Raw genomic sequence first — 17,414 nt, 5'->3', positions numbered from 1 at the left:
AAAATCTGTCAACCTCTGTCTTGAATATACTCATTGACTAAGCATTCACAGTTCTCCAGGATAGAAAAATGGAATTGTAGATATTAATTTTCCTCTGTGTGAACTTTTTGTTTAGTATTGTATTACCCAAAGTCATCCTGAATCATTTGACTGGTTTATATATTTTCAACCTTCCAGAAACACTCCATATCATTTATTCTAAACGAAAATTTATCCTGAGCTCTCTTTTGCCCATGGCACACCATGACCACGCACAATTTTGTCAGCCTTTCTGGGCAATACACAGGCAAATGATAATTAATTCTAATCATTTGTTTATGAAGCAACAGGAGGTGATAGAGGAAAAAGAAAACACATGCTACTTGAACCGAGTCTTTTATGTTAGTTTATGTGTTGCTTTGGCTGTCTTTGTTTTTGCAAATGCTTGAAACTGGTTTTATGCACAGAAAACCATCTGGAATCTTGTTTCTTTGTTTCCTCGTAGGTGACCCAATGTTAAAATTAATCAAGAGTGAGTCATTCAGATGCCACTTGGTCAGAGAACTCCATTGATAGATTTGTTTTCAAAAAAAGTACCCAATGCATGCTGCATATGTAATTCCAAGAGTAAAAATAGAACAGAATATTAATAGGGTCATTCTTCTGCTATTGACCTTAAAGCTTATTCTAATTGCCTGTTATATGATCAATATCAAACAAAGTTAGCATTGATTCAGACACAACAACCCAAGCCTGGATGCCCATTGCGGCTTAGAATCTATTCATTAACACCGAAAATGGAGGCAAATAGTTTGGTTGAGAAGTACTGTTTTTACTTTCAAAACCCCAATTGAAGAATGAACAAAGTCAGGGGTATGGTAGTATAGTGGTTCTTACTGAGCGAATAACCCAGAGAACAGAAGTTCAAATCCCACCATGAGATTTGAATTCAGTTTTTAAAAAATGAAAATAAAAAACCTGGCATCAGTTTAAAATAAGGCAACCATAAAGTCATAAAATCCAACTTGTTCACTCATCACCTGCCATCCATACCCAGTCCCTGTGCCTCACGTAACTCCACGTGACTCTAGATCCACACTGTGTTTTAATTCTTAACTGTCTTCCAAAGTGACCTAGCAAGAGACTCGGTGTTATCAGGTGTAGGCATAAATGCTGGCCTTGCAGGCTCTCAATTGGATTGGGTTCCGTACCCACCACCTTCCTAACCCTAAGTCCCCAGTCCAAAAAATGAATTAAGAAATGAACACATGGAGAAAAGAGAAACAGATTAACTCACTCTGCCCGCATTGGTGTACATCAATAATCAATTAACAATTGTTAGGACTAGGGTGGCCGTTGACAGAGGTCAAGAATGCTGGACACTAGACCAGTGACACTGTGGTACTGGTGGGAGGGGGACAGTGGGGGTGGGGGGGGGGGGGTGGTGAGGAAGGGGGTGGTAGGAGGAGACATCATCGCCGCTGCACTGTGCACAGATTTGGCATCCTCACAAGCCTCCCATCCACAAGCTTGTGCTTAACCCTCAACTAAATAATAATGATCATGCAAATTATAAGGAAAGGAATGAGCACATACTTCAGCTTGTGTTTCACTGCAGCAAAGTGTCCGTGTAAGGCACAGGGACAATCCTCTTAACGGCAGTGGCCATTTGCATTGTTAGTGACCCCAAAATAAAAATATGGACATTAAGGCATTTGGTTCAAGAAAGTGGACAGACCAGCTGAAAACATACAGTCTGGTATAAAACTGAACAAATGGCCACCTTAGGACTGTAACTACTTAATTTGTAACAAGCTGAATCATTTCTCTTGCACTTGTAAAATGTTGCCCATCTTATTCCCTTCCTGGTCTTTTTTTAAAACTTGCATTCCACTGCTTTTCACTATGTGCTCCATATACAGTCTAAAACATATGGCTCAGCTTCCCACATATTGATTGCCAACTCTCCACCACCAGTAGATGGCACTAGTGCTCTATGGCTTTGTTACAACACAAATGGGCTCTGAAATCAATTATAGAAAGACAGCTACAGCAGTCAATAATAGAATCCATATTTCTACTCTTTGCATCACACCATCCACGAGTTGGAAGTTAAATATTTTTCTTTTTGTGGCCCAGTCAGAAATGCAGCTTTGAAATTCCAACATCTCAAAACTGTAGGTTACTGCATCAGTAAAGATGATTCATTTTTAAAGAAAAAGCCTTTCAAGAATTTTAAATTATAACGGTCAACGGTTTCTGCTTTAGGAACAATCCAGGAGAAAACTGCACGCAAAATTGCTCTAGTTTTTAGAATTGTTTTTCTTCTCAAGTTTCCACTATAACTGATTTGGATATCAGCAAATGTAAAATCTGTCAAGAACCAGCACAATCAGAGAGCTATTTACACTTTGTTCTGTTAAAAATTAGGTTTAAAATTTTTTTTATATTTAAAAATAGTCACCTGGTGCAGCTTTATTAATGTTGCAAAAAAAAAGGTTTATCTCAGAAAACAAGCATTTTTCATCAGAGCCTAGTCCATCAGCTGTGAGTAACCTGATTTTAAATAACTGAAAATGACCTAAAAACTATATAGAACCATTTACCAGTTACAAAGATATATGGTAGTGGTTAAATAATAAAAGCAAAATGAAATGCTATGAAATCATCCCATTAGCATCCTTGAACCTAAAATGTATGCAAACGACCACAATCAGCAGAAACTTGCAAAAGTAAGTAACTCAGTTGGGGGTGTGGCAGTTTGTGGGCGGTGAATCCTCCAATTTGGAAAAAAAGTTAATATTTGGAGTCACTGGTGTGGAAGATGGCACAATAGATGCAGCGGATAAACTGGAAGAATGAAGAGAGTCCTTACAAGGGCCTAGATGTTTAGAAGTATAATCAAGGTAGCTGTGGGAATGCCATGAAAGTTTAATAATTCTCATAATATTATTGTGATGTATTGTAAAAGTAGGTTAATAGTGGGTCTTAGATAGTTCCTATGTATGTGTGTGTGTGTGCCTGTGTGTGACTTAATTAAATTGGAGACAGCTGGTCTGGAGGCTTTGACTCATCACAAGAAGCTAGGTTTGAAATGCTAAACATGTAAACATGGTTGAAGTTTTAGAATGTGAGGTGAGGGGAATTTGTATTTTTTGATAAATCAAGGTAGTTTGAATTTCAAAGAGAGGGTAGGATGTTACACCTGTCCAGAGAAGTTAGGTCAAGCAGTGTGTTTATTTTTCTCAAAGGTTACTGATAACATTAGCACCAGGCAATGATTTATATTATGGGAAAAGTAAAGTTTCAAAGACATATGCGAACAATGGAATTTGCATTAAAAGGAAGAAATGTGTATAAAGGGAAATAAGGCTATGTCAGGGGGGTCATTGCAAGATCCACCAGAAGTGTGAATAGCCTCCAGTATTTGTGCTTTAAGCTGCTGTCTACAGAAACCAAAGCTGGGAAAAGCCACTTGAATTTTACTATCCAGGGTATTGTGGTGGATCTGTATAAATCTATTCTTTGTTACCATTGCCTTAACAGGGGTGTAACTGGAAGCCAGATTAATTAGGAGTTTAGGAGTTATTGTAGCAGTATTTTGTAGACCTACGTATGTGTTGAAATCTTTTGTTAAATGTTTAATTTAGTTTTTATAAAAACATCTCTGAAGTCCGGGTGGATTTATTATGACTGAATTCAGGCCACGGACCTCAAAGTAAATACAAATTGCAAAATTGTTGACTGTGTGATCAAGTTTCCCTTGTGGATTTGATCTGCCTGAGACACATCATCTGCTGTGTCATAACAGGGAATCCATCCAGCCATTGAAGCAAATCCAACAGTCACTGACCTCATCTCCTCTGGAGGTCTTCCCTCCACAGCTTTCAACCTCATAGTGTCCCAATCTCGGATGGCCCGCTTCTACCACTTTCCCAAAATCCAGAAACAGGACTGTCCCGGCAGACTGATCGTGTCAGCCTGTTCCTGCCCGACGGAACTCATTTCTGCTATCTTGACTCCTCTCTCCCCTTGTCCAGTCTCTACCCACCTACATCTGTGATTCCTCTCACGCCCTACATCTTATCAAGAATTTCCAGTTCCCTGGTCCCAACTGCCTCGTCTTCACCATGGACATCCAATCTCTCTACAACTCCATCCCCCACCAGGATGGTCTGATGGCTCTCCGCTTCTTCCTTGAACAGAGGCCCGAACAATCGCCATCCACCACTACTCTCCTCCGTCTGGCTGAACTTGTTCTCCCATTGAACGATTTCTCCTTAAACTCCTCTCACATCCTCCAAATAAAAGGTGTGGCTATAGGTACCCGCATGGGTCCCAGTTATGCCTGTCTCTTTATGGGGTATGTGGAACATTCCTTGTTCCAGTCCTACTCAGGCCCCCTCCCACAACTCTTTCTCCGGTACATCGATAACTGCTTCGGCGCCGCTTCATGCTCTCGTCTGGATCTGGAATAATGTATTAATTTTGCTTCCAATTTCCACTCCTCCATCATTTGCATGTGGTCCATCACTGACACTTCCCTTCCCTTCCTTGACCTCTCAGTCTCAATTTCTGGTGATAGACTGTCCACCAATATTCATTACAAGCCTACCGATTCCCACAGCTACCTTGACTACAGCTCCTCACACCCCACCTCCTGTAAGGACTCCATCCCATTCTCTCAGTTCCTTCGCCTCTGTCCTGATGATGCCACTTTCAAAAACAGTTCCTTTTACATGTCTTCCTTCACCAAGGTTTTCCACCCATGGTGGTTGACAGGGCCCTCAACCGTGTCCGGCCCATCTCCCGTGCATCCGCCCTCACACCTTCATCTCCCTCCCAGAACCCCTTGTCCTCACTTATCACCCCACCAGCCTGCGCATCCAAAGGATTATCCTCCGCCATTTCCAGTATGATGCCACCACCAAACACATCTTCCCTTCACCCCCCCAGCGGCATTTCGCAGGGATCGTTCCCTCCAGGACACCCTGGTCCACTCCTCCATCAGCCCTTACACCTCAACCCCCTCCCATGGCACCGTCCCATGCAACCACAGAAGGTGCAACACCTACCCTTTTACTTCCGCCCCCCCACCTTCTCACCGTCCACCTTCTCAAACACTCCTTTCAAGTGAAGCATCATTTCACTTGCACCTGCCTCAATTTAACCTACTGCATTTGGTGCTCCCAATGCGGTCTCCTGTACATTGGAGAGACCAAACGCAGACTGGGTGACCACTTTGCAGAACACCTTCAGTCTACCTGCATGTCCCAGACCTCCCTGTCGCTTGCCATTTCAACACACCATCCTGCTCTCATGCCCACATGTCCGTCCTGGGCCTGCTGCAATGTTCTAGTGAAGCCCAACACAAACTGGAGGAACAGCACCTCATCTTCCGACTAGGCACTTTACAGCCTTCTGGACTGAACATTGAGTTCAACAACTTTAGATCATGAACTCTCTCCTCTATACCCACCCCTTTTCCGATCCCCTTTTTTCCAATAATTTATATAAATTTTTCTTTTCCCATCTTTTTCCATTATTTTTAATTGTATATCCATCCATTGTTTTATCTCTACCTTTCAGCCTATTTCGATCCCCCCACCCCACTAGGGCTATCTGTCCCTTGCTCATCCTGTTTTCTACCCTTAATGTCCCCATTAGCACGTATCTTAGATAATATCACCACCGTCAACACCTCTTTGTCCTTTTGTCTGTGACATCTTTTGGAAATCTCCACCTATCACTGGCCCTCTAGTCCCACCTCCCCTTAAACCAGCTTATACTTCACCTCTTTTCTATTTTTCCTTAGTTCTGATGAAGAGTCATTCGGACTCGAAACGTTAACTGTATCCCTCTCCGCAGATGCTGTCAGACCTGCTGAGTTTTTCCAGGTATTTTTGTTTTTATTCCAACAGTCCTTTTATTCTGACTGGCCTCATCAGTAGCGAAGTGGAGGCAAGTGGCAGCACTGGCAAACATAGCATTGGTCACCTGAGAAATGCACTTTGTGTAGCAGATTGTAAAATCCTGCAGGTATCACCAGCAGATCCCTGGGCAGTGTTGAATGTGAAGAAATTCAGATCAGTGGTACCTTGACTGACAATTCATGACCACCTGGAAGAAGGCCTTGTTCCAGGAGGCTGAGATTTTAGCAAAGACCTGCTGTGGAAGTCTGCATCTCCAGAGGATCTGTTGCTCAGTATCGTCCAAAAAGCTGATTTTCTCACTGTATACAGAGTGTAGCAGGAGGGTGGAGAGATTGTCTACTTTGAGCTGGAGCTTTGTTCATCTCATCTTCTGGAAGTGATTGATGCCATGTTTGCTAGGGCTGCCACTTATACCCACTTTGTTACAACGAGGCAAGTCAGAACTTCATGGGGTGTGGGCTTCACTGGCTGGGCCAGCATTTATTGCCCATTCTTCATTGTCTTTGAGAAGGTGGTGGTCAGCCGCCTGCTTAAACCGCTGCAGTTCATGTGGTGTGCGTACACCCACAGTGCTGTTAGGAAGTTCCAGGATTTTGACCCAGCGACAGTGAAGGAATGGCAATATATTTCCAGATCAAGATGATGAGTGATTTGGAGGTGAATTTCCAGCTGGTGGTTTTCCATCCATCTGCTGCCCTTATCCTTTCAGATGGTAGTGGTCGTAGGTTTGAAAGGTGCTGTCGAAGAAGCCTTGGTAAATTTCTGCAATACCTCTTGTAGATGGTACACGCAGCTACTACTGTGCATCGGTGGTGGAGTGAATGTTTGTGGATGTGGTGCCAATTAAGCAGGCTCCTTTGTTCTGGATGGTGTCAGGCTTCTTGAGTGTTGTGGAAGCTGCACTCATCCAGGCAAGTGGGGAGTATTCCATCACACTCCCAACTTGTGCCTTGTAGATGGTGGACAGAATTTAGGAAATCAGGAGGTGGGTTACTTGTCACACTATTTCTTGCCTCTGACCTGCTCTTGTAGCCACAGTATTTATATGGCTAGTCCAGTTCAGTTTCTGGTCAATGGTAACCCCAGGACATTGATAGTGGGGGATTCAGTTATGGTAGTGCCATTGAACATCAAAGGGCGAAGGCTGGATTCTCTCTTGTTGGAGATGGTCATTGCCTGGCACTAGTGTGGTGCGAATGTTACTTGCCACTTGTCAGCCCAAGCCTGGATATTGTCCAGGTCTTGCTGCATTTGGACATCGATTGCTTCAGTAATTGGGTCGTTGGGAATAGTGCTGAACACTGTGCAATCATTTGCGAATAACCCCACTTCTCACCTTATGCTGCAAGGTCATTGATGAAGCACCTGAAGATGGTTGGGCCCAGGATACTACCCTGAGGAACACCTGTAGTGATGTCCTGGAGCTGAGATGACTAACCTCCAACAGCCATAACAATTCTCCTTTGTGCTCGGTATGGCTCCAACCAGCAGAGTTTTCCCTCTGATTCCCATTGACTTCAGTTTTGCTAGGGCCTCTTGATGCCATATTCTGTCAAATGCTGTCTTGATGTCAAGGACAGTCACTCTCACCTCACATTGGGAGTTCAGCTCGTGTCCATGTTTTAACCAAGGCTGTAACGATGTCAGGAGCTGAGTGGCCCTGGCAGAACCCAAACTGGGCATCAGTGAGCAGGTTATTGCTAAGTAAGTGCTACTTGATAGCGCTTTTGATGTCCATTACTTTACTGATGACGGAGAGTAGATAGATGGGGCGATAATTGGCCGGGTTAGGTTTGTCCTGCATTTCATGGACAGGCCACCCCTGGGCAATTTTCCACAAGGCCAGGTAGATGCCAGTGTTGTAGCTATACTGGAACAGATTGGCTAGGGGTGCAGCATGTTATGGAGCACAAGTCTTCAGTACTATTGCCAAAATATCGTCAGGGCCCACAGCCTTTGCAGTAACCAATGCCTTCAGCCGTTTCTTGATATCACATGAAATGAATCAATTGGCTGAGATGCTGGGGACGGAGGATACTGAGATGGATCATCCACTCAGCACTTCTGGCTGAAGATTGTTCCAAATGCCTTATCTTTTGCACGATGTGGTGGGCTCCTCCATCATTGAGGGGGATATATGTGGAGCCTCCTCCTCCAGTGAGTTGTTTAATTGTCCACCATTCACGACTGGATGTAGCAAGACTACATAATTTAGATCTGATCGCTCGGCCCAATCACTTGATTATGCTGTTTGGCATGTAAATAGTCCTGTGTTATAGCTTCACCAGGTTGACAACTCATTTTTAGGTGTGCCTGGTGCTGCTCCTGCACTCTTCATTGAACCAGGATTGATCCCCTGCCCTGATGGTAGAGTGGGGCATATGCCAAGTTCAATTGTAGTTCTGCTGCTGCTGATAGCTCACAGCATTTCATGGATGCCCAGTCTTAAGTTGCTAGATCTGTTCGAAATCTATCCCATTTAACACAGTGGTAATGCCACACAACACGATGGAGGGTATCCTCAGTGTGAAGCTGAGACTTTGTCTCCACAACGGCTGTGCAGTGGTCACTCTTACCGATACTGTCTTGGCAGGCAGGATGAGGTCAAGTATGTTTTTCCTGCTTGTTGGTTCCGTCAGCACCTGCTGCAGACCCAGTCTAGCAGCTATGTCATTTAGGACTTGGCCAGCTCAGTCAGTCGTGGTGCTACCAAGACACTCGGTGGGGGACAATGAAGTCCCCAACCCAGAGTACATTCTGTGCCCTTGCCGCCCTCAGGTTCCTCCAAGTGATGTTCAATATGCAGGAGCACTGATTCATCAGCTGAGGGAAGGCGGTACATGGTAATCAGCAGGAGGTTTCCTTGCCCATGTTTGGCCTGCTGCCATGAGACTTCATGGGGTCCAGGGTGATGTTGATGGATTTTTTACAACAATGGTTTGGTCACCATTAGACTTTTAATTCCAGATTTTCATTGAATTCAAATTCCACCAGCTGCTGCGGCAAGATTCGAACCTGGGTCTCTGGATTACTAGGCTAGCGACAATACCACCACGCCATTGCATTTCCTGTAACATGACAAAAGTGCCTTTCAAACCAGTGTCCTCCACTGCCTAAGAAAAGGGCAGCAGGCACATGCGAACACAGTCTCCCCTCCAAGTCATGCACCATTTTACTCTGGAAATACATAGTCATTCCTTGATTATCACTGGATCAAAATCCTGGAACTCTCTACCAACCTCACTGTTAGTGTAACTATAGCACATGAACTGCGGTGGTTCAAGAAGGCAGGGCCAACATGCCATAAAAAAAAATTAAGAGGTATTAAAATTGAAAAAGTCAAGGTCAAATTGTGCTACCTACTCTAATGGGTTAAATTTAACAGCGCCAAGTAATCTAATAAGGTTCATTTTGGCAAATTCTCCGCTAAGAAAAACAGCAAACATATTACTCAAAATAAAAACAGAAAACAGGTACCATCTGTGGAGAGAGAAACAGAGTTAACGTTCCAGGTCAACGACCATTCGTTTCAAAGGTTCTGGTGATTGGTCATCGAACTGAAACGTTAACTCTGTTTCTTTCTTCACAGATGCTGCCTAATCGGAGCACTTAAAAGCATTTTCTGTTTTTATTTCAGATTTCTAGCATCTTCAGTATTTTCAGTTTGCAAGCATGTTATTAATCACTGTTAAATGCAGTGAAGCCTGAGGTTTGTGTGTCTGTTACATCTATTTTTTTTTTAAAACAGATTCCTCTCTTTTCAAGAACCCAAGCTTTCACCATGTTTCATCTGAATGAACTTAAATAATTTCCTTTCAGACTAAAGAATACTCTGTTGTAAATGTCGCCAAAATTATTCTTCAATGAAAAATTAGCAGAATATAAAAAGGTCACTTACAAAAGAAAAATCAAGAAAAATAACCTCTTAATTTGAAAGAAAATCACACCACAATATTCAGATATCTGAAGTAATTACTGGATCAGCCAGGTTAAGATGCTGGCCACAGAATTGGGTCCAAATGATAAATGCATTAGGTGAACATTATTATAATAAAACATTGGTATCTTTAGGAATTTAACATATTTTAAAACAAAATTTTCACATGAGTACTTGCGATTGGTACAAAGTTAGATGGATGAACAGCTCAGCATTTTAAAGCAGAAATATTTCAGTATTCACATTTAACATCTGACCTCTGATGGCAGAGCTGAAAGCTATTTCATAATCAATGATCAGAAAATGTGAATTAAGCTAGTCAAGCCAGGTATTATTTCTTTTCTTCAAAAGATGACCTACTCCCTGGATTCCACTGCACAAGAGAACTACACTAGTTGTTAGACTAGTTAAGTTTAGGGGCAGGCAGCTCTGAGAATTTGCACTTGTGAATTCAGTTTACAGCCAAGGACTCAACATAACTGTCAATACATTTAAATTATGTTTTTTTTGTGGTTAACCACAGAGGAATCAAGCTTGACAGAGTCACCATCCCAGTATTCAAAGAAGTGTTAAATCTAAAATTCAATACATGTGCAAAAATAATTTTACTTTTATTGCACAAAAAGAAACAAGTCATTTTATTTCAAAATTATCGTTTCTTTTTAAATTTCTGTGACTTGGATGCACTTTTGTTTTTGTTTTTATTCTTGTTCTTAACATTGTGTGTTTCATAGTATCGAACGCCGACCTTCTTCGAGTGCTGCAGCCGGTTGAGTCTTCGCTTCTGCAAAAATAAAATTGCACAGGTCAGTGTAACAGCTCAATGAGTTGAATGCACCCCACTAGATTATCTATACAAAATTCACAAATAACACAGCATTTTACGTAAATAAGTTTTACATAGAGTTCCTCCAGAAGCAAACCCCAGTGCTTGGTTTGCTTTTTTTAAAAAAATGGCATTAACTTGTACTGCTACTTTTAATGATTTGTGTATCAGTACCTGTGTATCACTTTGCTCCTTTACCCTATTTAAACTCTGTTGTCCAAGCAGAATCTTCCCTGTTCTTCTTAGCAAAATGGACTTACCTCTGTTGATATTAAGTTGCCAGTTACATACCCATTCGACAAGTTTATTAGTATCTTGTACTTTGTTGCTTTTTTCTCCTCGATGTTATGTATACTCCATAATTTGCTGTTTCCCACGAATTTTGAAATTGTACTACTGATTCATAAGTTCACATTGTTTGTTAGTTTTTACCTCAGCTACAAACTGCTTAAAAGACTTTTGACAACAATCAAAAACTGTCTTTTAATGCGACTGTATCTTAGTTTACTGAATCATCATCACATTCAACTTCAGAATCTTTTTGAATGAACTCTGAGAAAGTTACATGATGTAGATTGAGAAGGACTTTTGAATTATTTGTCACACAGTAAGGAAAGTTAAATTTGTTGTTAGGCTCCATTCTAATACAATTGAGTGTAGAAAACAAGAAGAGTTTACCTCTTTGGATGACAGCTTGGCAGGAGGTTGTGCATCATCAGGTTCTTCTTGAGCTTTTCTCTTTCCTACTGTGTGACCTGTAAATTGTTTAACAGAAGTTTTACACAAGATGTTCTACTTCAGTTTGACATCTGGAAACAGCTGATACTGGAGGCAATATTTACTTACAGAGTGAAATATTATAAGCATATAGCTCCTAACTCAACCACACTACAGTTTTAAGTTTTTCTTCTTACATGCTCAAGTGAAACCCAAATTAATGCCCTCCACCTTTTTTATTTATGCTTTGAAGGGATATGAGTGTCACTGGCATGGCCAGAATTTGTTGCCCAGCCCTAATGGCCTTTGGACCACTGCAGTCCACAAAATATATAATTAAATACAATTGATACACAACTAACAAACAGAAACCTGTCAAGAAAGCACCAATCCTTTGAAAAGGAGCCATATTCCATGTTTTAAAAAAAAAAATTGATATTGGGCCAGGGAGAGGAAAGAGGGATCCACACTCTTTCACAATATTGCCTGGGCCATGACTTCAGAATTTATTCAAAACAAAGAAATCACAGATTGCTGCAAATTGCAAAGGGTAAATATTCCAATGATTGTTTTAGTTTGAAATTCCTCAATTAGAACACATTTAAGGCATTGAGATTCTCTGAAAGTACTGAAAACAATAAACTTAATACAGCATATTTTTGTGATCTGCATGAATCAGCGTATTCACACTATTTCTTGATGATAAAGTGAAGACTATAAATGAAAATAATGCCTGCATCTTATCAGATGTAACTTAAATAGATGGTTACTAGAAAATCTCAGCACAAATTTTACAATGCATATTTTTAATTGAATTCTATGAAATGGATTGCAGAGAAGTTGATGATGCCCAGGCTGTCTGAACTTACCCTTTTCTTTTAATTCCTCTTCTTGATCAGCTGCCTTTTGACCAGATTTTGTAAGCAACTTTGTAGTAAGTTCCTTGGGAATCCTAAAACATTAAAAATAGAATTTTGCACCAGAAAACCTCAGAAACAAAATCTGCTGCTGTAGCAAAATCTAGAATTTAAATTCTCGAACATTAAATTTGATGTTTTATTCTGACACTGAAATTTGGATGACTGCTGCAAGTAAGTGTAATCTCCTACAGTTTTTGTTTTAACTTCTGCTAGGCTATAAAAAAATGCTGGGTTATTACAGAAATTATACTAACTACACCCATGAAAGTAGTCATAAGCTAGATTCATCCAAGAGCTGAAGGATAGCCCTGCTCTGGGGCTGGTCAAAAAATATAACAGAACCAAAAGGCAAAATAAAGAACCACAGCAACAAATTCAAATGTTCAGTAGGTGGAAAAAAAAGTCATAAACAGTTAGGAAATGGCCCAAAAAATGAACAAGGTAATGCACCATGGGCAAAACTCACATTTAGATTGATATACTCCCTCAGTTTGTCTTTTGAGGGCACAGTCAAGTATTCAAGTAATATTTTCTAAACATGAAGAGCATATGGTTCACTTCATTATGCCATAAGCAATTAAATAACATTATATTTTATCCTCCTGCAACTATAATCTTTTTGTTAAAAACTCAGTTATAGTTCAAAAAGAGGTTCTTTTTTGTACACTGGAGTCACAGGCTATTCTCTGAGCAAAGGAAGAGTCAATTCCCTTTTGTAATTGATTGCTAGAAGACATAGCCTGGGAAGATTCTTCATGACCAAAAATTTGGGGGCGTGGGGGTGGGGTGGTGGAACTCGAAATGAAACTAGTACATGATGTTCTGCATTGCACACATTTTGAATAATACATGAATTCCCTTGCTATTCAAATGTCTCCAAGCCATTAAATTAAGGTTGACTAGCTGTGGATGACACCAGTACTCAGAGTAGGGTACAGTACTTGCTATCAGATGTTAAACAGGGCAAAAAGCTGGATTTTTAAGATGAAAGAAACCCAAGCTTATTTTAAAAAACTGAAATAATTCAATGAACATCTCAGAAATGCTTCTTGTGGATAATTCTGAAATTTCACATTACGTGGTGATCCCCCATCTACACTGTTCAATCAAACTTCCCCTGCTAAATGGATAAACAAGATAAAAGTTATGATGGCTTGAGCAGAATAGCCTCTCTCCCACATACAGGTCTATTTTCTATCCAGTATTACAACAGGATGACACAGGATAATGATATAGAAACAAAATGCCTAAGAGGTAGGATTATTGAAGGTTTACCCCAGCTGTGGGATGTAGTGCATTAGTTCAGTATCTAGACCACTTTATGCAGTATTAATTACAGACCACTACACTAAACCTCACTGAAGGACGCATTATCCGTTGAAGTTGCTAACCCTCACCTTTTTTCTCTCCATTTTCAAACAATACACCTCTTGCAAGAAAAGTCAAACAGATGACTACATACCGGACCTTTATCCACACTGCTGAAACTGGTCATCAGAAAACACAGTCTGCTTAGTTAAAATTCATCTCTCTCTTCATCAATAACAACCTGCATTTATAAAATATCCAAAGACGCTTCAACAAAATTTGACATCAAGTCACATTCGGAGATATCAGAAGTGACCAAAAGCTTGGTCATGTAACAAAACACCTAAGTGTTGGTCAACACCTAACTATAATACAGCCAAGATTGACAGATCACTGCGGTTCAGTACGAAACTGTGCGATCACTTCACTGCATCCCTTTTCCTGCGCACTATCTGCAACTACGCTAGACCAATTACATCTTTGGCATCCTATTTGATATCAAGCTGTGCTTCCACTCCCATACTTCCACCTCCTTTACACTGCCACTTTCAGCTGCTTCCTCATTTTAACTGCTGCTGAAACCCTCATCCATGCTTTTGTTACTCCTAGACAAGATAATTCAATACTCTCCTGGCTGGCCTCCCACCTTGCATCCACCATAACCTTGAGCTCATTCAAAAGTCCACTGCTCTTATCCTAACTTGGACCTGGTCCCAATAATTCATCATCCTTGTGTTGCCTGACCTATGTTTGCTCCTGGTGCAGCAACACCTAGATTTTAAAATTCCTATCCTTGTTTTCAAACGCCACCCCCCCACCCTCACCCCTCCCCATCTCTCAATCTTCTCCAGCCTGACAACCTTGTAAGATCTCTGCACTCCTCCAATTCAGACACCTTGAGCACCCCGATTTAAAAATCACCCCACCACTGAGCTGCCTAGACCCTAAGCTCTATAATTCCTCCCTTAAACCTCTCTCTCCTCCTTAAAATCTACCAACTCGACCAAGCTTTTGATCACTTTTCTAATTTCTCCTTATGTGGCTGTGTCAAATCTTTTTGATAATGCTCCAGAAAAGCACCTTGGGATATTTTAAAGGCACTATATAAATGAAGTTGTTGTTGCTGTAGCATGAACCAGTGTTCCAAATTTCTATACTAAAAACATTCTACTTTTCTTCCCCTTAACCCCTTCCTGTTCTGAATGCGGTCACCATAGGGGCTTCTGGCAGCCCAGGGTAGGGTGGGCAATGGAGAAGGAGGAACCCTTCCAGCGCCTTGTCCAAGTCACCATATTTCATAAACAAGCAATACTTATCATTGGCAGGCTACATATCCACCCTATAGTGCCATTACAGTCTATCCTAACCAAAGCTTCACCCAGCATCCATATATACTGAATGAGTCTGGGGGCAGCGAACTGGGCACTCAATTCTGATCTGGTGCTGAAAACCCAACCAATTCCATCACTCCCCCTGCCTTCTCAGCCCAAGGATGCTGTGGCAAACTTAACAGTGGCTGCCATCATCTAGAGGTCACCAAATTTAACTTCTTCATCTTTTTGTGCCGGGTGAGGTTTGGTGTTTAGGAACTTTTCATTTAGGCTCTAAGTTCAGAATCAATGCAGTGTAATGCCCCCTTTGCTGCACCTCTTAGCTCATTAAAATATCTTCTATAATATTACTCCATCTTACATGTCAACTGTCCAGGGGCTTTTTTTGAGCGAAACTGTCAATTTTGTATCAAATTTGGGGCAGTACGGTGTTTTGAACCTCTGCCTATTCTGAGATGAATTTAAAACCAGGAGTGCAAGGCCAATCCATAAAAGTGTCTCTAAACCTTTTGCCTGTTCATTTAAAAAAAGGGATGTTTAACCAGCTTACTTGCTACTTAAATCCAATCCTGCATAAATTCTCACTTGCCTAAAACCCACATTCTCAACAATCTATACTGACACCTGGTTTTACACTGCCCTCAAATTCTTGTCCTCATTTCAATACCATCTGGAGCATTGTCCTATCCTATCTTTGTAATCCTCCAGCCGTCCAACTTCCGAAACATGCTGTTCCCCGAATCCAGCCTGTGTACCCCACTATCGGCAGCCGTGCCTTCAGCTATTGAGATCAACATTCTGTAATTCCTCTCCAAACCCCTTCACATTCTTTACATTTCTTAATATTTTCTCTGGCTTGGATCCACCTTGCTCAAACCTCTGAAATTCCTTTGGGCTTTTAAAAAGTGCTTTATAGCCATAAGTTATGTAAAAATACCTTAAAAGCTTTGTTAACGAATGGAAGGCCACACCGACTAGCTCTGACAGTTCAGTCCCTACCTAATCAAATACCATCAAGTTCAGTAAATATTGCTCTTAAGAAACAATTTTTTGAATCAATTTATTCTGTATAGGGGAGCAGGAAGCTTACCTAACAGCAGAGAATCTCTTTGCTTTGGCTTTATCCAAGAACTTTTTATATTTAGCAATTTTTTCATCCAAATCCTGGAGTACTTGTTTTGGTTTTTTTGATTTGTTCTCTATTTGAGTACTAGTTTCTTGGTCGATCTTCTGAACTTTATTCAGATCAGCCCCAGTTGATTCTTTTTCTTCACTATCCTCTGTTTCCTCCTCTTCCTCTGAGCAGCTCTCTTCATTGTCAGAAATGTTTACAGGTAGGAGGTCTGTCTCTAAAAATTCAGGTGCCACGTTGATTTTTCCAAAGTTTTGTCTAACTTGTGCAATTTGTTGTGTCACATTGGGTTTTTCAGTTTTTTCTGGTTCACTTTCTACATTCACTTCTTCTGATGACGTCTTCACTTGATTAGGTTCTTTGTTCACTATTAATGTATCCAATAGCTATATATAAAAAATGAGAGAAAGCTATTAGAGGAAAAAGAGTCAGGCTATATGTGCGCACTTTGTGGAACATGAGCTCAAATATAAGCCACATGAAAAATCCAAACAAATAACCTCTCCTGTCTGGAGCTCTGAAATTCAGAAGCACCAGTTGTCTGGAAGTTTTTCACTCAGTCCTGTAACACTCAGACTCTCTACTTGTAATGCTGCAACAAATCGCTGGTAAGTGTAATTCAGAGACTGATTTATGTGTCCAGAATGCGGAAAAAAAAGTCATGTGGCTGAGCTGGAATGACGACTGATGCCCTCAAACTTTGCTGCATTTCTGCTCCTGTCTGCTTTGTACAGGCTCGTTATCCTGGGCTGTTGTCTCTGCTTTGCAGGCACTGGCAACTGGATCAAAAGTTTGGAAAGCACTGGTGCACAGAATACAGATTTGGTGTGATGAGAGATGTGTCTTTTTATATTCTTGTGGGTTTGAGATCCAAGTAAATAGGTTGGATCTGAAACTTGCATTTTGAGATAAGTTTGGAAACTGAGTTTTCAGCTGAATTTCAAAAGGGATTTCCAACAGGGACATTACCATCTTACAGGAGCCCCATGAGTAAACAGGGGAAGGTATATTACATTTTATTGACCTAAAAGTAGAGGCAAAATAGAAAACTTGAAAGATTTTTATCTTTGAAGTTGAATTTCAAAGAGGTGTTTGAGGACAATGGAACCAGAGATGAAAGGGGGAAAAGATATTTAAGGAAAGGGATGTTTAACTGCTGAGAGTTGCTGTGAAGGACCCACTGAAGGCCAGCTTCTTTGTGTGTGAGCTGCTGAGAAGCTGTAAAAGTTCTGAATTGGAAGCAGCCACCCAGTGTTAAGCCAGGAGTGTCTTTGTTTTAGGAAATAGTTTGTTTCTAAACCTCCTTTAGGAATTCTACATCAGAGTCGAAG

General features: G+C 41.0%; 1 protein-coding gene across 2 annotated transcripts in view; it reads right to left on the bottom strand.

The window, feature by feature from the left end:
• Positions 1 to 10,437: 10,437 nt before the first annotated feature.
• Positions 10,438 to 17,414, bottom strand: part of gnl2 (guanine nucleotide binding protein-like 2 (nucleolar)) — a 47,404-nt gene continuing 40,427 nt past the window's right edge. For both annotated transcript variants that reach the window (XM_041212873.1, XM_041212874.1), the window contains exons 13-16: positions 16,042 to 16,469; positions 12,262 to 12,344; positions 11,354 to 11,430; positions 10,438 to 10,633 (exon numbers count right to left, since the gene is read on the bottom strand). In XM_041212873.1, coding sequence (XP_041068807.1) covers positions 10,499 to 10,633; positions 11,354 to 11,430; positions 12,262 to 12,344; positions 16,042 to 16,469 — 723 coding nt within the window. In that variant the 3' untranslated portion in view covers positions 10,438 to 10,498. The remainder of the gene's footprint in view (positions 10,634 to 11,353; positions 11,431 to 12,261; positions 12,345 to 16,041; positions 16,470 to 17,414) is intronic.

The sequence above is a fragment of the Carcharodon carcharias genome, chromosome 19 (assembly GCF_017639515.1).
Source record: "Carcharodon carcharias isolate sCarCar2 chromosome 19, sCarCar2.pri, whole genome shotgun sequence".
In the NCBI taxonomy this organism is placed as follows: Eukaryota; Metazoa; Chordata; class Chondrichthyes; order Lamniformes; family Lamnidae; genus Carcharodon; species Carcharodon carcharias.
The sequence above is the reverse complement of the archived record's forward strand: the minus strand, read 5'-3'. Positions and strand labels throughout refer to the sequence as shown.